The sequence below is a fragment of the Aphis gossypii genome, chromosome 1, assembly GCF_020184175.1.
Source record: "Aphis gossypii isolate Hap1 chromosome 1, ASM2018417v2, whole genome shotgun sequence".
Classification (NCBI taxonomy): Eukaryota; Metazoa; Arthropoda; class Insecta; order Hemiptera; family Aphididae; genus Aphis; species Aphis gossypii.
Genome location: NC_065530.1, coordinates 60,146,687 through 60,168,475, shown reverse-complemented (window position 1 = coordinate 60,168,475; position 21,789 = coordinate 60,146,687). Strand labels below are relative to the sequence as shown.

General features: G+C 35.4%; 1 protein-coding gene across 3 annotated transcripts in view; it reads right to left on the bottom strand.

Annotated features, from left to right (window-relative positions):
- Positions 1-491: 491 nt before the first annotated feature.
- The window catches only part of LOC114124730 (protein spitz-like), a 59,250-nt gene continuing 37,952 nt past the window's right edge, over positions 492-21,789 (bottom strand). For all 3 annotated transcript variants that reach the window (XM_050197640.1, XM_050197639.1, XM_027988081.2), the window contains 5 exons: positions 7,929-8,100; positions 5,178-5,239; positions 3,349-3,493; positions 3,164-3,260; positions 492-2,269 (listed from right to left, as the gene is read on the bottom strand). In XM_050197640.1, coding sequence (XP_050053597.1) covers positions 2,195-2,269; positions 3,164-3,260; positions 3,349-3,493; positions 5,178-5,239; positions 7,929-8,100 — 551 coding nt within the window. In that variant the 3' untranslated portion in view covers positions 492-2,194. The remainder of the gene's footprint in view (positions 2,270-3,163; positions 3,261-3,348; positions 3,494-5,177; positions 5,240-7,928; positions 8,101-21,789) is intronic.

Sequence of the window (21,789 nt, the reverse complement as noted above, 5' to 3'; positions counted from 1 at the left end):
TAAAATCAAAATATAATCGCTTTCATCATTATAAATATCTAAAACCATAAAAATGTTATTATTTGTAGAAAAGATTATACCATTTTCAATAAAAAATCTGTCAAATATAAAGAGCACTGATGTAATGCAAATGCAATCTTTGCACCACACGACTAACGGTCCTGTCGACGAACGATTCCGAATGACAAGTTTTTTTTTTCATTCGATTTGAACTTTTGCTAATATCTAGTCGTATAGGAAAAACAGTTGCGAGTAAGAAATGTATAATAGTTATAATGAAAAAATATGTCAAACGAATCGACTGACCGCTAACCACGAAGTCTAAAATATTAATTTTATACATATAACAAATAACACAGTATAATTTATTGAAAACACCCACCAAGCACCCACTGTCTCATGCTATATGTATAAAATATACTGTAGACTGTACAGTGTGAACACTATAATATTATACATCATACAAATATATAAATAGTAAAAAAAAAGTGTTTGGTATATATTTTGAGTTTATTTTTATTTACAATAACTAAAAAATATCGTAAATTTACTATAGCATTTTTTTTACCATTGTTATTATTAATATTAAATTATTACAATAAAAAAATTAGGAACTGGTAGATTTCTCTGTTTTTTGTTTTTGTAAAAACTTTTTTTTACAACAGTTATAATATAATATTCATATATATATTTATATATATATCATATACTATACTGCAAAAAGGATTTTTATTTTAGCATATCTAAAATTCATTATACACATAAATACAACTACACACTGGCTGGAGGGTTGGGGGGAGGGCACAGGGCAGTAAGCTTAATTTGATAACAACAAACTGGTAGTAGGTGTGCTCGAAGAAACAATAATACAAATCTACTTTTTCAACAGAGAATAACAGCAATAATTTACATTAAAAATAATAATAAATAAATAACTATAATAATATAAAATATAAAAACGCATAAATTTCAAATTTACCACTTTACACAATTTTCTTTAAATATAAATCGAAAAGACATTTTGTTTTTTTAAAAAAATATTCACAATTCCTCGTTTTCAAAATACAATTGGTTTTTTAGTTACAATTTTTTTTTTATGCATTATTAAGCATTGGGGAAAAAAATGGTAACCCATTATTAATAATGATAAGATGGGAGGAGGAAAAAAAACAAAACAGTTTAAAACAATGATTCTAAAAATTATAAAAAAAAAAAATAATATCTATATATATTATGATGGAGATACACATACAGATAGGTTCGCAGAATTATATATATATATATATAAATATGTATACATATAAATTTATTTATATATGTATATATATATATACATATACATATATTTACAGACATATGTGGGGATTGTGGGCCATTATGGAGACAACTAGTTGAAGTCTTGTCACGCGGACTTGTTTTGATTTTCGTTGATATCGAAAACAAAACACAAATCACTATATTATATATATTATATATAATATATTTATATATGTACCTATAAATTATATATATATATATTGGCTCAGACGATTTTTTTTTATATATTAATATATACGTTTGAGGTTAAAAATGTCACGAAAATTACGATTTTATACAATATAAAACACTATAACATGATCAATTTCGAGTGCGTTTCCTATTATAGCGGCACGTATTTGCGTTAATAATATTTGAAACAAAACAACGGGCAAATGATAAAAACGCGACGGTGACACCACGCCAGAGGGATCGACGACAACGACGGTAAAAATTAATATAATCAAAAAATGTACATAAAAACTAGTTGAATTATGTCAATTAGCGTCATCGATTTTATGCCACGGCGATACTCACGACATATCATCGTACACGATACACTAAAGTTGAATAATCGGTTTAAAAACAATTTTTTTTTTTTTTTTTAATTTTATTACATTTGATTTTGTATTTTTCAACTTCAAATTTTGATCGCATCGTGTGTATAGTATCCTTAACGTGGCTCTTGGGGCGTCACCGGGACGTGACATTGATATTGTGTGTTCGCGTTGTAATTTGTGTGTCGAGCTGCTGACTGACTGTTGTGCCATGTGTAATGGTGGTGTATCCGCGGCGTCAAGCTTGGCACCAAATATTAATCTCCACGTGAAAAAAAAATCGTCATCTGTCGTCCGCACGGATCGTGCTGAATATAATAACTTTGGAATTAGCAGTCGTCTCATACGATCAATGGTTCTTGTCGCGAACTCTCGTCCGGGTGGCGGCCATCGCCGGAGGATCGCGTCGATTGTTCCTGCGGGAAAAAAAACAAACGTAATTCGTTAAGAAATCGTATTTTTATTTTAAGTACCTATACAATATATTTTAACAATATCGTTTCCCATATTATACTGTCGTTGTCTTAGTAGTAAGTTTATAATAAACGCGCGTCTATTTCTTTTTTTTATATATAACTCGGACATTAACATAATATATTATAACCAACCTCACGTCTCAATTACAATGATTTCGCCCACGATTTGTACTTAAATTACCACGGTAGAGGATATAATATAGTTATAATAACAATGATAATATATACGCACACGATGTTTTTTTTCCCTCCCGACGATATAAAAAAAAAAAAAAGGTTTCAATGAGTATATAGTTTTATACACGCACCGCCGCTGCCGCCGTATATATTTTCTTTCTTCGTAAAGAATAGAACGCCGACGACTAGTATATAAAAAGATCGTAAAAAACCATATATTAACGTATAGATCAAATTCGCATCCGACTCCTCTATATATACCTATGTAATATGTGTGTGTGTTCCGTGCTGCTTAGCATACCCGCCTGCACCATATTTGGACAAACTATACGGTGGTGGTTGTGTGAGTATACACGTTGGCTTTAAGGCGCACAGAGTGTATTATTATTATCATTATTATTAGAGTTTACTTCTTTTTTTTTTTTTTTTTTAATTAAACGAGATGCGGCGGCATTTATATTATTATGTATTCACGTGTGCAGCAACAATAATCGTCGACGACGACCGTCGACCTAAATGATTAAAACCGAAAAACGGAAAATAAAATAAACGCGTGGGTTTTATTCGTAAAAATATAATCCGTTTTTGTCCAATAGAATACCGAGCTAGTATTTTGTATATTATACTTATATGTATGTGTTTAGTATATACACTCACTGTGATAACTGTCTTTAGAGGAATTGTGATGATCGTGTGCTTCGGACGATACGAAAACGGCCGCTTTTCCGCGTCCGTCCAGTTGCCGTCTACCATTCTGTAAACAAGATAAAAAAAGCACACATGAATTTAGACGATACTATAATAATAATATGTTTGTACAACTCTGTGGCTGGCAAACTTACGAGACGTCGGCTGCGTTCAACTTGAGTTTCCGCTGTCTCTTGGACCTGACGTAAAACGTGGTGCAGATTATGAACACCAGTAGTACTGCCACGCTGACTCCCGATGCTATGCTGGCCGATTCAAGCATCACTTGTCGCCGGGCAGCTGTAGAAAAACAAAAATCGAAATAGTTAAAAACACGAACGACGTCTATTATAATACCCATATGTATATTGTATATACAATAGTTAGAACATTTTAAACACACACAAACACGTGTATACATAGCAACTATAGTTTAGGTCAAACTTTACCGTCGTGTAAGGCTCGCTATATCGCTATATACATGCCTATTGGCTATTATTATAATAAGTATGCGTTTACTTTGTACGCTTTTATTATCTTATCGTTATTTTCATAATGGACCTAGTAAAATCGTATATGCTATTTATATGTATATACAGCGTACACCTATATACATGTAATCGAGCGGTGTCGTTTTCTTTTTTATTATTATTATTTTAATAACGCGACGGGCGCTGCAACGGAGGAGGGATGATGGCGCATACCTATAGTAGGTAAATCATTAGTATGCCGGACCGAGCGCGGGTTTGGTATGCGGTCTCGTTTCTTCTTTGCCTCCCCCTACACCTGTGCGCGCATATAAGTCTACACACAATGTTATATAAGTGCGCGCACACACACACACACATATAAATATATATACATACGCAAACGCAAGTATATAAACCTACATTATTATTACACACGTGCTTGTGTATGTGTGCGCGCACCGGTGTCCCCACGGCCCATTCATGAGTCCGATGCAGTTTGGACGGTCAAGTCTCTCTCTCGCCTCGTCGGTGAATTTTCGTCATCGTCTCGACGTGACGGCGCGCGAGCAGTAATATTCATCGCAGCAATAGTAATAATAATATTAAATCAAATCGAAATGTGGCAAACTCGAACGACGGCGACGGAGACGACGACGAGGTCGTGGAGAGACGACGACGGTCGGGTCGCCTTCAAAAAATAAAAATAAAAAAATAACTCACACAATGTAACCTCCTAGTCCTCCTCCGCCACCACCACCTTCACCACCGCCTTCGCGCCGCCGCCGACGGATTTGTTGTTTCGTTTATATGTTGTAGCAGCGGCCGTAATAAGAGATCGCGGCGGACGGCAATCAATCGATTTCGTCAAAAGCTATATTATACGCTGCACGGGTCCCCACCCCTCTCGGCCACCCAAGTAACACGACATCGTTTTTATTGTTTTTGGTTTTTAGTTTATTTTTTTTTCGTGTTCGTTCGTTTTACAATTTGGAAATAGCGCACAGATGATGATTGTGTGCACTGTTTGAGTGGTGTACTCGACGGTTTTAATAAACCACCATCCTTCTTGGACGGCGCCCAAAATCGCGGTCGTAATAATAAAAAGAAAAAAAATGTAAATCGGTAGGCTTCGCGTGTTGATTTACTCGTACACAGATTTTTATTGTCATCTCTGACGCTACCGAGCAGTAATTATTTTCGGATGAAAAAAAATCCCGTTTGTAAAAATAACGACGTCCATCAACCGCTCGCACGTATTATACACATCGTGTATATACCTATACGTATAATATGGCGTGGGGATTTGGGGTTTATTTTATCAAACCGCTCTGTATGCATATGTTTGTGTGTGTTTTTTTTTTAATTTTTATATACGACGCATTACATATACACCGGAGTTTTCTGTAACTCGGTATCATCATCATATAATAATAGTATAATATAATGATAGATGAATGTGTGTATATATAAGGCACATAATATACGTGTAATATCATACGTATTATACTACTTACTCGTGTACGAGCCGTCCAAATTTTTGAACTCGCATCTCTGTCCCATGAAACCGTCGGTACATCTGAAACACGAAAAGCACATTATACATATTATCACGAAATGGGCCAAATAATATATAATATTATTAAAAATATATCATATTGTAAATCTATAACAGTAGGTAATAATAATAAAATTATAGTTGTGTGTTCTCTGTGTTGCGTGCGTAGCATGGTAAGGCGCGGAATTCTAAACGCTCGGGACAAATTAAGTAACAATTAAAACGTTATCGCGATAAAATTCATATTTCCGTCTAGTACCAGTAGTATTAAAGTAAGTACAATGTATTTATTATATTATATATTTATGTACATTATACACGCACTAATACACTACAAGTCAGCACAATATTAATATATATAATACATATTATGTGTCTGTGTTTGTGTGTATATATTATGTAGTAAAATTCGCATTCTACGCCAAAAGCACTCCTTAGAAAATTACGATGCCCGTTGCAACAGTATAAGTATTGCCGAGTGTCTCGACCTTGTTCCGAATTGATTTTTATCAACAACAAGTCACTTCGTTTGTGTAACGGCCGCGGGTGTAATAATTTCTGTTTCAAAGGCCGGTTGTGCGTGTCTCGTTAATCCAATTCTTTTTAAACGTACATACATAAGTAATATAATGCGAGTTCCGAGTAAACAAATTTCGTAAACGTGTACAATTTTCGAACATTGTCTGAAGATTTATGGAACCGTTTCCTTCTCTATCTAATAAAAATACACACACCATATACATATACATATATATATATTACGGTATATATACACTATAAAATCGTTTCCCAACACACAAGAAACCCACGTTCCATATATATACGCGTAAAGTGTATAGTGCATGTGTATTCGGTATTCCTCTCTCCGACTAAAATATGTTTATGCATGAGTAATTCAAATGGATTTTTCCTTTTTCAGCGTCATCGTAATTAATAAGCAAATGATTTCTCCGTGGAAAGTTACGTTTTATTTCTTCGTTAATATTCAAATTAAATTAGAAACAAAAAAAAAAAAATCGTAAATAGGTGTACCTATATACAGCGTGTACACAATTATTATTATACTTGGAGATTTATACAGAAAACGACAAACGTCTAAAAATGTTCGATTACAATATTTTCCATATAGCAATAGTTTACGAATGAATAGATTTATCACAATAGAAAACGTCGAACACGGTAGGTATATGTAACACATATAATGTCTATATGCATATATGTAATACGCGGTGTATTTCGCACGTTTATTTTTAACATCTAATCGCCCGAATCGACCGTTTCGGAACGTTAAACTCCAAAGTTTAATCTCGTACGTTACATATGTATATATCTATACTGCACATGCATATACACTAATAATATATTCCCTTCCAACAGCAACTCGCGAAACGTTCGATCGGACAAACGACGAGTACGAAAACGATTGCCACGCATACGTAAATACATATATATTATATTATATGACAGAAATCAGATATTATAGTCATTGTGCCGACGACATGAGACAAAATAATAATAATAATAATAATAAATAGATGACGGAGACTTCCTGCTCACAGTGTTCGATGCGCATATATACGACGATATCGACGACGACGGTCAGGGTAGTATTTGCGAGATAAAAAAAAAAACTGCAAAATTATGTTCACTTAGATAACGAATCGCCTAGCCGCAGTTCGTACACGGGTAATATTATATAAGCACGACTGCGGTAAATATCGCTCTATTATATACATTATATTATTAAGCATACCTACGTTATTATTATTATTATTATGTACTATAGAGTTTTCCAAACGTCGGTGTGGCCGTGCAGCTGCAGCGGACGGTTTTCGGGTGTGCGGTAGGAATTTTTGAAATATTTGCGACCCCGGCGTACTGCTGCGCGCGACTCGCACGGTGGCGGCACGGGAACGGGAGAGCGAGAAAGAGATCCGAAGGATATCCGTGCTCGGGCATTAAACAGATACGTGACCTGCAATGCGGCCCGGGGATTATGTGTGTACACACACGCATTTAATAACGCCTGTCTATATACATAATAGTGTGCAGTGTGTGTGAGTGCAGCGGGTACACCTCATCGTCCTCCCGCCGCTGCATTCACATAATATATATTGTAACCCGTCCACCGCGGCCGCCCCACACCCCGTTCGTCCGTATAATTCATATATATATATATATATACACGATATAAGTACGTGCATATGGGTACGTAAGTATAATGCATACTTAGGTACGTGTAAGGGTGTGTGTGTGTGTAGCGCCGGCGGTCGACAAAACGCGATACAATTATACAAGTATATATATAGCTAGTATTTCGATGTAATAATTATATTATTACAGCAGTGGCACAACTAGAATATGTTTAAGGGGATTAGATAAAAATGGTAGAATATCGTTTTGATCGTCGTCACATAAGTATATAAAAAATAATTTATAATTTACAGTACAAAAAACTAATCAATATTCTCCGATATGTTTATTACTTTTAAATTTTAACGTAGAACGGACAATATTACTTACCGATAAATTTTAATGTTTACTACAATCGTCGTTACTTTAATATGCAAATTTAACCGCGGAAAAAAGTCGGTACGCTAAAAGGGGTACTCGTATATTTATTCTCCGTTGAAATGTTATTGGTACTTATTCTTTACGCGCTATTATCGCTGATTAGAATAGTGTGGAGGTATACGTAAATTAAACTTACTCGCAATTGTACAGCACCGATTCGCCGATTTCAATGGCGAAACACGTGGCGTCGTTGAGACAATACCATTTGGCATACACGTTTGGACAGGGGGTAGTGTGGAAGGTAATGTTCGGCCTTTCCGTCGGCTGTAACGGTCGAGGTTTCGGTGTCGACCTACTCGAACACGCGTCTGTAACACACAAGAAAAAACAAAAATTAAAAAAAAATTAAAACAATAAACAATCAATACTTCAAAGTTTTATATAAAACATAACATAATTGGTGGTGCAGAAGCGGCGTGACACATATATCCAGAGCTGGATTTAAACTTTAAGGGCCCTAATACAAAGAAGGTTTTGGAACTAAAACTGCAAATTCATCCTATTGGTAAATGCACACATTTTTTTAAGTGTCATCCACGATCAACGATTAGTATACACGAAAATAGATAAAAACGATAAGACGTATACCTCTAACTTTCAAATTTACGCCACCACGATAATTTATGACGTCATCTATGTATAATATTTAAAATCAACATTTTCATACTTTAGCACACCAATATTTTTTCCTTAGATAAATACCTAAATAAGGATCCAAACAATACAATCTCTTATATTTAAAGCTCAGGAGCCCCTAAAAAGGACGTGAGGCCATGGGCAGGTGCCCTTAATGCTCTCCGTCGAATCCGGTCATACACCTATCTACACGACACATCATGATACGCTATAATAATAATATATATTATGATGGAAAAAAAAAACATGTGTGATGAATAAAACGTTTCTATGTATTATAATAATAATATATTATGCACTCGAGTCTTATAAGAACAATGGCCGAGAGTAATACAACACACCTATATAGAAGGGACCTCCCGCACGACGAGCCCGGACATCCGATATCTTTCGGAGCGCTAGGCGCGTGATAACGGTATATGTATACGCACTATACGTACGAAAACCTAGCCGGAAGGGACTACAACATTATTATGACGACGTATAATAGCGTACTGCTGTCGCAGTCGCGATGTGCTATATGCTGTGTAATGTGCATGTCGTACCCCGCCCGTCTGCCGTTTAAGCACACGCGCGCATACAATGGTTTTGCCGGAATCGAGACGCGGCGGCGACGATGACGACGACGTGGAGGGTACGACGACCACGAACTACGACGATATTTAAAACGCGCCGAGAGACCCGAAACGGATGTACGATTTGTATTCATTTCGAGATCATCGCGTCTACAAACACACACGCGTGCGCACGCAGTTTTTTTTTTTTGTTTATCGTTTTATATCATATGTCTATATAGTATTATACACCACTTGAAGTGTGTATGTGAGTGTAGTGGTTTCCCTTATCATTTTATGTACACGCACCACGAGATTATGAGCTTTTCACCCGTGGAGTATAGCTTAATTAATAATTCGTTTTTATTTGGACTCGCACCAACCAAATGTTTATTCGATTGATAAAATAACTAAATACATTAAAATCAATTAGCAAAAATATATTTATTAACCTTGATATTTTTTTATCGATTATTTGAACAATTTTTTCGGGCTTTTTTAAAATTATTTAGATCATATTTTAAATCATTTTGATTTATGACATAGGAAGTTATATTTTATTTATAATTTTTAAATTTATTTAAAAAAATTGTATATATTTTGTTGTTTATGTCGGAATCAAAAACGCTTCTATAAAATGTATATTACTAATCGAAATAATCAAATACCTATTCAATTATCAAAATAATGAATCATAAATTATGATTAACGTAACTAGGTACAAAATATCTATTTATCGTCTTATCCATAATGGCGGTTGTTCTCTTATACTGCGATAAAATGATTATATTACATAACAAGCCCAGGTACCAACACACTGTATAGGTATCAAAATTCAAGCTTTTATCATTACTCTTATCATCGTGTTCTACATGTAATAATATTTATATAATATGTGCCATGTGCGTATGTGTGTATTATTTATTATATTATTTTGTGATTGTCAACGTTTGATCATTATCCACACGTATAGTAGGATAATGTTTATTAGTGATGCGGTTAAAGTCCGATTTCAAATGCCATTCTCGATTATCCCAAAGTCATGGTAGTTAAACTTGACATTAGTCATGAATCAGACATAACCCGTAACATAATATAGGTACATGAACGAGCTGTGCAGTCGAAGAACTTCGTCGGAACTTATCAGCACTATAACCATATTGCATTATTACTGCTATCGTCCGGTTTAAAATTTAAGACATGATAAAAAGTAACACGTGAAAACGCTCAAACGATATACATAAAAACAAAAACTTTTTAATGCGCAAGTATGTGTGTTGGACATGCAAGTAGTATATTTTTTGTCAACAACGATTCACGGGACCCAATTACGACTGCCAAGAACAGAAATTTTCGACACGTATTGACGAGTCGTTGAAGTAAGCTTCGACAACAATTTAAGACATTATATCATTACATAATTTTTATAATATAATATTTAATATACATACAACGCCCATCTCAAATCGCGGTGCCGTACTACAATAATACATATTGTTGTATACGTAAATATAATATGTACAAAGTGTATTAAACGTATATTGCAAGGTGATATTTGAAAAATGTTTGAGAAAAACAAAATAGGTAGGTACCTAGGTTTAATACGGATAACGTTCCGTGTTTTTCCCTATTACGGTAAACGCGTGTTCGTGCGTGCGTGTAGTACATTATAATAAGTATAATCGACAAGAACACGGTGACGGTCGGTAAAACGCGCGTAGTGGTACCTATATAAATAAATGTTCATAATATTATACGTATATACAATATAAAATATACATATATATATAGGTATACATTGTGTCATGCAATAGTAATTTTCGTAGGGAAATGTCGTTAAGTGTTTATCCGCATTTTTGTTCATATCAATTTCTTATAATATTATTAATATACGGTAATTTATTTAAAACTGGATTCATTATATTTTACCACAGTGAACGGTGTTTTTTTTCTCCTGTCCATGGGAAATATCGTATTATATGTATACTATAGAAACATCTCGCTCTATACGCGCATACATAGAAACCGCCAATTAACCGAGTTTTGGTATTTTTCGAATTACAGCACCTGTTTATTATTATTATTATTATTATTATTATTATCATTATCATTATTATTACAGGCGAACAGACGAATTATAATAACTCACTACGAGTATCCGTAGTTCGTATAAATGTAGTGTATAAGAAAAAAAAATATCAAGTATAGAAAAAACTTAAATTCCGCAGCGCGAGTTCGGGACTCGCGTCAGGGGCGACTCGTGGGTTACGAGGAGATTTAGTCATGAATAATATGACGTGTAAACTATGCGTGACAAGTGACCTCCTGGCCGGTGCTTCTACACCAGTGCCGACGGACAACATTACATTGTGATCACATACGTGTGGGCAAAAGGAGCGAAAAGTATTGTAATAATAACAATAATATAAGGGACGAAGCTGTCTGTATACACACACGGGCCGGCGGCAGCGAAGATACGTGCCGCCGACAAACGGTCTCCGCGAAAATTGCGGTGGTCTCCTCTCCGCGGTATACCCCGCCCACCTACGCACGCACACATTATATTACATCCATATTATGATGGGTAGGCAGGTAAGATATAAAAATAATTGTGTTGTCACGAGGGAGACGACGGCCGGTGGTCGTAAAAGTCAGACCGTCGGCGGCGGCGGCGGTGGTTAGGTCTTCTAGTTATGTATTATAAAGATTCTCTCCTCTCTCTCTCTTCCTCGCCACTCCGCCCCTTAACGTACTCTCGACGTTGTCGGTACGTTTAAAAAAAAAAACGACGATTTTCTTTTCGTACACAAACTTATTATTTATACTGCAGCAGCAGGCGCACACGATATTCGCGCTAATGTAATGTTATTACTTATTATTATTATAAAAAACGTAATACTAATAAAAGCTGGCGAAAAAAAAAATAAAATACAAACACGGATAAAAAAATCGGACCGCCCAGAGTATAATATAGAGTGGTGCACTAAAACGCACGCCGCCACTGGTAGTCGAACCTATGTATATGCGTATGTTTTATATATATATACGCGCGCGCGGCGTATGGCGTGCGGGTCAAATAATGTAATTAGTGGGCGGTGGCTGTGGCGGCGCAGTAACCGGCGAGAGAAGCGCATCGCCGTCGTTCGGCGGCAGCAACAGAAAACGCCACTCTATACACAGCGCTGAACGAGATTTACGAGGATAAAACAATAAATATAATTAGAGAGACCTATCGGATCGGCAACAGCGGTATAATAGGTACAACTACGCGTATGGTTACCGCCGACCATGTACCTATATATAATATATTTATAACGTTCGCGGTGTATATATACACTGCACCCGTGTGATGTGTATATACTGAACCGCGTACGCGCGCGAGTAATGAGTATATACGCGTATTATATAATAATATAGTGCAATATAGTATTTTCGGCCACGACCTACCACACGACGGCGGTGGCGGTCCGGAGGCGGTGCGGTGGCATTTTTTTTTCTTTTTACTTCTCTCTTTGCCCCGCGACCTTTTGCCGCATCGTCGTCGGGACCCGTGCGTATCGCGTGATTAGCGTGATAAAGGCCGCCGCCAAAAGTAAACACTGTGCCGCCGCGACATAATATAACGCGTAGGTACGTAGTACTACCTCCTATCTATATACCTACCGACCCGCAGTCTATAAACACACGACGCTTTTGGGCTCCCCCCCTGAAAACGCGCGGCAATCGGCTCTGTAATTACGGAGGCGGCACTTTTTTACGGATCGGTCGGTGGCGGCACAAATGGACAAATCGAAAATTGTTTTTTTCTCTTCATCTCCTTTCGGTAATAATCTGGGAAAACGCACCGCGCTCGTCAAAATAAAGGTACCGCTGCACGGACGGCGATCATGCGACTCACCAACAAGGCATAAGTGTGCGTACCTACTTCACGTGTGTGTGTGTTTTTGTTGTCATTACTCATTATCCAACCAGCCGATCCCCCCAAACGTGTGTTTAACTCGCGCGCGCAGCGTGTGTGTGTAAAATGATTAGATCCCCAGAGATTATGTGGTTATTATCATAGTTGTTTGTTGTCTTTCCACCGTCGACACGGCGGTCACACGACGATTTTCACCGGTAATTCGAAATAAATAACAAATATACCAAGTCACCACCACTACATTATACCGTACTTCGTGGTCACCATATATTATATACCTACACCTACGTAAAAAACACGCTCGTCTTCAAAACGTTTCCCAACGACCGTAAATCGAGTATGATAGAAGTCAAAAGGGTTAAATAGGGCTAAAATGGAAACTATAGGTGGCAACATTTTTAGTATTTTTTAAACAAAACATAAAAATATATAATGTAAAAGAAAATTTACTTTTAACACATTAATTTCCTCTCTCTAGGTTTCTATTTCAGTTAGAAAGGATAAAAAATTTAGTCAATACATCTAATAGTATGATATGATTATAAATTATATCTTGAAAACTAATAATAATTATAAAGAAAAAAAAATTATAAAATATTATGTCTTATGTTCTCGTAGGTCTACTTCAGCGAGTTAGCATTCCCCCTCTTTTCTTATGTATTAATGTACATTTATTTCTATTAATTATTCGTGTAATTGAACTATTGTATTAATATTAGTATATATTGTAAATGTTCTTTTAAATAAAAAAAAAAACCAAAAATATTATATAATATTATATTATAAATTATAATACGGTTTAATTCTTTTTTCGTTTTTATCAAACGATTTTATGGTCATTACTATACTGGCTCTAATGCCATTATTATCCGATAAAATAATAACATGCGAGAATATATAATAAGTCCCGCCTATTTAAATATAGAATTATTATAATAATATACTAATTACACAAAACGATAAACTATTAATATGTCCGTTGCTGTAATATTGTGTGCAGTCAACGTATTTTTCGTATTATTTATTGAGTTTTTAACTCAATATTAAACAGTGTATAGTATACAATATTATTGTATAATATTTATTATGTTATTCACTACAATAGTTTAATAAAAATACACTTATGATCATACTCAAATACAAATTTATTACGATAGCTTTTTATATTATACTTTTTTCATTTTCGTTTATTTAACCGTAAAAAATATTTATGTTAATGTTTTATGTATTACAAAAATAATTTTTCCTATTCAATAATAAATGGTCTCTGAGAACTAAAATACAGAACATTTTTAACCGAGTATATTTTTATTATATATATGTTTATACTCTTTGTACATAGTTAAGTATAATAATTTTATTTTATGTCGTCTGGAAATATATTACGTAAAAGACTTCTTTCGGTCGAAAGAAAACGCACTATTTATTATACTATATTATGTATACGATGCGAGATAACGTTATATAGGTACCTACACCACAAAATAATAATAATATTTTAGACAGAGTACGCATAAAAAGACACGTAGACTGCCACACACCTAACCTACATGTTGCTCATAATTTCTATAAAATATCAGGCCGACGGAAAACCTTTTCGGGGCGCACAGATAAGATTGCTAAACCATATTATCTAACCTTTTCAGGGCGCACAGATAAGATTGCTAAACCATATTATCATATATATAATAACACACTATATATGCTGCAAAACTTGGGGTTCACCATTTTATTATATAGGCTATAAAGGCTATGAAGTGTATGAGAGAGAGAAAAAGAGAGAGAGAGAGAGAGAGAGAGAGAGAGAGAGAGAGAGAGAGTGATGCGGTGGAAAACAACATAATGAATAAACAATTTTTTTATTACCAAACCACCATTAATAAATTACTTATTAATGGTTAGGTCAAAGAAATTTGTTGCTTTCATCCGACAGTATAATATTATAATATAAATAAATACAACATAAAATATTGTATACATGAGGACAAAAATGATTATTTGTTCAAAAACATTTCACTAGCCCGACGTGTTAGTATCTACACACGGTTATAGCTTACATAGCCCCCCCCCGCGGACTTAACATCGAAAATATAATTCTTAAAGTACTGCAGAAGACTGAGGTGGCAAATATCAAGTTACGACAGACTTACACGCAACAGTGACGTTAAAACCATCATTGTACGCGTAGTATTAACGCTCTCGGAATACATATTAATAAAAGAAAGAAAAGGCTTGACCTAGAAATCTCTTTACTCCGCAGTTGGTAGGCCTCAAACCGACAATCAATTGTTTTAATTCGGTCAGAACACTTCAGCAGCATAGCTATTATTGCCGTGGGCTCACTAAACGCTGTTACGTCAACGGCTGACGATCGTATCCAATACGATTAAATTTGGAATTTTCTTTCGGTGGTTCGATTACGTTTCACATGTGATAAACAGTATATACACCGTTGGAACTTTAATCAAACAGATACGTTGAATACCGCTACGATCTTCAACGGCGCATACATTATAAATTATAATATATAATAATAAAGAATTATATAGAGCGTTATGATATTAAACAACACATCATCGCGTAGAAGCTATAAAAATATATAATTTAATTGGATTTCTGTATATATTTGCTTAGTTGATAACGCACGTACAAGTCGCGTAGATGTTATGAAAAAAAATAAAATGACGAATTACACACATTTTAATGGTAATTAAATACTGACACACGATGTATGCGGTGTTTGTGGGTTAATTTGAATTTCAAATTACCGCGTCGGATTCTGATGTAAAAGTGCAATCTATAAAATATAATAAAATAAGAAAACGTTTATGCGCACACGTACAACATTTATGAAACCAACAGCCCGCGAAATATATTGTACTTATACTTAACGACATGCGAGTATGAAATACGTATTATTGTTGCTAAAAATAAAAATATAATAGAGATTTCAAAACCCAAAGGGACGTATATGCCTACCGTGTCAATAGATTGCGCCGCGTGTGTGCGGTGTGGAAAAATGCAATTTGTTCTACTCGGACAATATTATGTTATTTAGGTATTATGTAAGACACCTACAAATGCGTATAGGATATATTATATTGACACACCTATATTACGTATACACTATAATACATATAGCAGCATCACGTCGTGCGCAGGGTCACCGCTCGTGAATAAACGGTGGCAGCGATCCGTATTAAAACGCTACCAGCAGTGGTCACGAGCAGCAAGTGTTTTGATAAATGATTCTGGGAGATTATAGTTTTTGGATGATTTCCGAACGGAACAAGGAAATGATTTCCAAAAGAAATGGCACGGTGCAGCAGGTGGCGCGGTAACGATATAATCTCTGAACGACCAACAATAATGTAATGCATTGTGACGCGTTTTGTCCGTAAGTAAAAAAAATCAATCTGTATATAATATATATATCACTAAAAATTTTTTTACACGGGTACACGAAAAATGTATATAGGTACATGGAGGTCCATAATAAATATAATCTAAGGACGTGTCAGTACAGGAATTTCAATTGAGAAGACACGCCGGCGGCAACGGCTGCAGCGCAACGAAGGTTCCATTGATACAAACGGTATTTTTTTCCAACACCGTCCCCTTTGCAGCGAGAGACGCGACACACACGCGGCGGTGCCTGATTCCTATACACGTAATAATATATAGGTACGTGTGTTATATTATTATAATAATATGTATATTGTGCGCAACAGCAGCTTCGTTGTCGTCGGTGCAGATTAAAAAAAATATATATATTTGTTTGGATTTCTACGTGTGCGATACTACAACTACCCCGGACAGCGACGTCGACGACTGCGGCGATGACGACGTGCCGAAAAAGGAAAATAATAATAATACTACGTAGGTACATAACGTAAAATATCGGTTTTCTACGTTTTTCGTATATAGAAAGAGCGACGGCGGTGGCGGGTAGGATAAAGAGAGCAATAAAAAGTAAGTTGAATACAATCATATTATTATTGTTGTTGTCATCAGAGGGAGGAGGCGGAGACGGCCGTCTCTCGTCCAGCTGCGAGTCGTACACACATACATGCACACACACACACGTACAAAAATACACAAACCAACGACCGAATATAAGCCGACGGCGGCGGCGTATGCGTATGTGTGTGTTGATTACGAATAATATATACGGCGGCGGGGCGGGTGTGGTACTCACTACTATAAGGATTCGGATTGTGTGGCCCAATGTATATTTGGTAGACGGGTGACAAATGACTAATGTCTCCGTATATGTTTCATACGTCTCCGCCGTCTCTCTACCACCGTATTATATATATAATACATATATATTATAAAATCGGTGGTGTCCGACGATATTTCTATTACCGCGGGATTTGTGTGTGTGCGTGTGTGTGGGAACTCCCGCTGATTATTATTTACCTTACCCGAGCGAGAGCGTGAGCCGAAATACACATAAATATATATATATATATATTTATGGCTCGACCATAGAGGCTGTAAGTACGGAATGGGTGAGGGGGGGATGGAACAAGTTGTTGGTGTGGTGGTGTTGGGGAGGACGGCGAGAATACGCGGGTTTGACTGGTGGCAGCGGCACAGGACAGTTTCGGAGTGACGGACACGGTGGCGGCGTATAGGACCTCCTCCGCCAGGAGCCGGGGGGTCCATGTGTACAAACAAGCCGCCTCTTTTTGCCGGCTTTTTCGGCCCTATTAATCATGACCGTTAATCGGTTGACGTCTGAAATTATTATTATATCGTATATAAAGGTAAAATAATAAATAATAATAAAAGAAACCCACGCTACGCGCGCACCGTGTGAAAATCGTCATTATATTGTCGATTATTATTTTTTTTTTTTTTACGATTCCATAAAACATTGGTTCCATCATTATAATATACATAGCAGTAGGATAGACGGAAAAAGTAGTAGTAGTAATGTTAATAGTACTTGTATCTAGTAGAAGTTAACTATATAGTAAAAACAGTAAACAGATAATGCGTCTGCTGCTGCTATAATATGTCTATATGTTTTGTAATATATTGTAGTGAAATAGGTATTATAATAATATTGTTAAACACACAACATCGAAGACGATGACTGTTTCACGGAGAGGAGAATTTCACTGTTGTCTTTATAACACACACACACACATACACACGAATAACACTTAATATATTATGTATATTTTTCTTCTCTAATTATTCGCTTCGGATGGTCCGAAAGGACTACTTCTCGTTAACACGCGCGCCGGCACAGTTATAAATCACCGAGTTTTTTTTTATTTTTTAAAACATATTATAATATACGCGTATAATAATGATAATGAAAAGCACCACGGACGGCGAGAGAGCGAGAGTATGCGTGTCCGTGTATACAGTCCGAGAAAAAGAGAACAGCGCACAATTTGAATAAATAAAAAGCGTATATATAATAAAAATAATAATAATACATAATATATACGGTCCCAGCGAGTGTCAGCATACCAGTTCGGTAATAAATATCACCTGGGCCGTTTTTCGGCAGCCTTTATGTATATACCTACACACAAACGTACCCCACAGCCCGCGTATATGTGTATAATAATATTATAATACTCGGGCGACACACGAAGCGTTTGAAACGCGCCGCCGTCCGTCATGACACACACACACACGCACACACACACACGCACACAGACAAGCACAGACAGGCACAAACTCGAATGTATACTGTATAGGCGTACAATGCCCCCGACGTCGCCACTGCTTTTCGTCGGGTGGCGACGACGGTGGTGACGACGATGACGACGACGGTTACGCGCGCAGGGGAGTGTCGACGGGGAGAGATTGAGATTATTATTATTTGAGATTGTCAGACTCGAGAGAGGAAATCCTGTCCTACTTAAACAATGTCGCGTACAAACACCAGATAACCGCGGCGGCAATAATATATTTAGTATCACCTGCGCAGTGTTTCGGGGTTCGGCACGTTCCTGGGGCACTTGCAGCAACCACACCGCGCGCTTATACACACACACGCGCGCGTGCACGAGTGTGTAGAAAGTCAAAGATAATGTCGTACACCGCTCGCGCCAGTCAGATTATTACATTTTAATATTATTATGTACACCCGGTGCACACCGTAAACCCGATTATCAAAACTATTTCGTCGTCATCGCATAATAATAATATATTAATTTATTATATAAACAGTCTACTTAAACGTATACTGCACAGCATATAATATAAGAGACGCATAGCGCCAGAACGGCTTAACCCACAAAAAATTAATTTAATTTTAATTTATTACATTCTGGAATAATAGGATAATATTACAAAGCCGAATTGGCGCAAACCTACAAAAACTGTCCGCTAGAGAATAGCTGAAGCGGGACCCTTATTCTTTTTCTTCGGCAGTCGGCATTGGCATAGAAATTATTTATTTTAGAACCAGAGTATAGGATTATTAACTCTATGCGGATAGTGCACGATTAGGTTATACATACATGTGTTATTATTAATCCATTACCATGACCGCTAAAAAAGCTGACAAAAATTTAAAGAAAAAAGTACATTATATAGTTTTATACTTATACTATAATTCATAATAATGATAATTAGCAAGAAATTAAAGCTATTATATGATGATATTATGGTTTCCCTGAATATTGAATTTACGAGACAACCTGCACTCTGATGTTATACAGGCTTTAGATACAAAGTAGGTGCGTATCAATGCTGCATTGTCTCATCGTTTATCGAGAATATAGCTGTCAGTCATATTAAACGGAATATCGCCACCACCCTGATGGAAAGTTGATTATAATATTCAAATCTTTATTAAACTATTATATTATTATACACTCATTAATCGTTGGGTCTTTAATCGCGTATACGACATATGTTTCGTTAATTTCATATTAGATATTAACGAGCGCGCCTATCGACTATTAAAACGCATACTGTTATATATAATAATTAACCTAACCTATAACTCATCAAAACCATTAATTAATTGGCACTTAATAATCGACGACGTTTTCTGACTATTATATTATCGGTATCGGTTTCTATTTCATAGATGAGTGGCTATAGAGAGAGATGTGAGCGAGAAATGAAAGATAGCGTGATAGAGAGAGTAGACTATAATGTCTGTGAATGAGTGAGAGAGAGAGATAACAGTGATGGATTAATGAGAACATTGAGAACTGTTTATACAGTACGCACATATAAAACTCTTGAAGAAAATGAGAGTACGATTGCTTAAGGTTTCTATTATACTTCAATAGATATATTTTTTCATTTTTGTACTTGTTTAATCTCATCGTTATTCATTAGTATATTATACATACATTTTTGATCATAATATTTCAGATTTATATTATACTTTTATAAAATGTCAAGTTTTTGGCACTGCAATCAAATTCAATTCAACGACTAAAAAAAACTAAAGAAAAAAAAAGATAGTGAAATAACTGTTTGAAATTATATTATTTTGCCACGTTTACCATGCTCGAAAGTCGGAACATTCACAACAAAAACTTCGCAAACAAAATATGTCCAAATTCTATGCAATCGTTTCTACTATTTGTAAAGAACGTTTTTTGGTTGGGGCGTCAGCCATCTTGGCTGTAATTTTTACTGTGACATTTTTTTTAGCTTTATTTATATACATTTATACATAAAATATGGGCAAAATATTATCGAACGAAATAAATTTACAGAAATGACGTTAAAGTGATTGTTTTCACATTTTACGGCCGGAAATGAAATGCGCAAAGTCGTTTCTCGGTGAACGCCTAAAGTTATGAGGCCAACGATCGGACTTGTTTCTGACCCGATACGACCATAATATTATATAGATAAATATACAATATTATAGTAGTAGTAAACTACACACACCACACCGCGGTGGCTGTGACGACATTCAGTCGAATTTTGGTCGCTAAATACGAAAGACAATAACGTGTATATTTTAATGATAAGATATTAATTAATTATAAATGACTTTTAAATTTTTTTCCTTTTATCGTACACATTAAATCCGTTCAACATACCTAATGAACACTGTACAGTCGTATAGAAGAAATTAAGCTAAATTTTATTTTGGATATTTTTGCATTTATACAAACATTTTTCCTAAAATGTAGACTTATTTTTGTTTGTAAAATCTAATGCACGATATGTGACGTGTAATAGTTTCTATTGATAATGTATGAGTAAATTTTGAATGGGAATAATACAATATTCTAACATATTTCGACCTGCAATATTGTTTTTAAACGTATATTTTAAAGTTTTTAAAGTTATAATCATAATAACCTTATAAAATATATTGATATTATCTGCTATTATTATGTTACATTTAAGAGTTAATTAAAAATGTGATGACAAAAATATTAATACGCGTGTGCCAGAGATTAACGGAAGACTGACATGCTATAACATACACGTTATGCTTATGTTATACATAACGAGATCAATCGTGGTTAAACAAAAGATTTTTTTTAACACATGTATTACTCAGTACTCTGTTTACCTAATTTACATCATTGAGGTATAAAATATGTTTCAATTAATTTTTAGTTTTTTTAATTAAATTCGTATTTATTATTCATTGAATTTATTTCGAATTAAACACGGTCACGTTGTGCGCGATTAGCGATATTAGTATTCAGCTCCGGTAAACCGGTAATTGTACAGATAAATCTACCGTGCTGCAGAAGCGATTGTTTTCGTACGATTTCTTCGATTGATTTTCGTCGTGTTTTTTTAGTGCGTAATTTTCGGAAACGTTTCCGGATCGACTTTATTATATATAATACAAGATATGAATACTAATGATGAGCAAACGATCACGACGCGTGAAAAAACTAAAAAGACGAGTACAAAAAAAAGGAAAA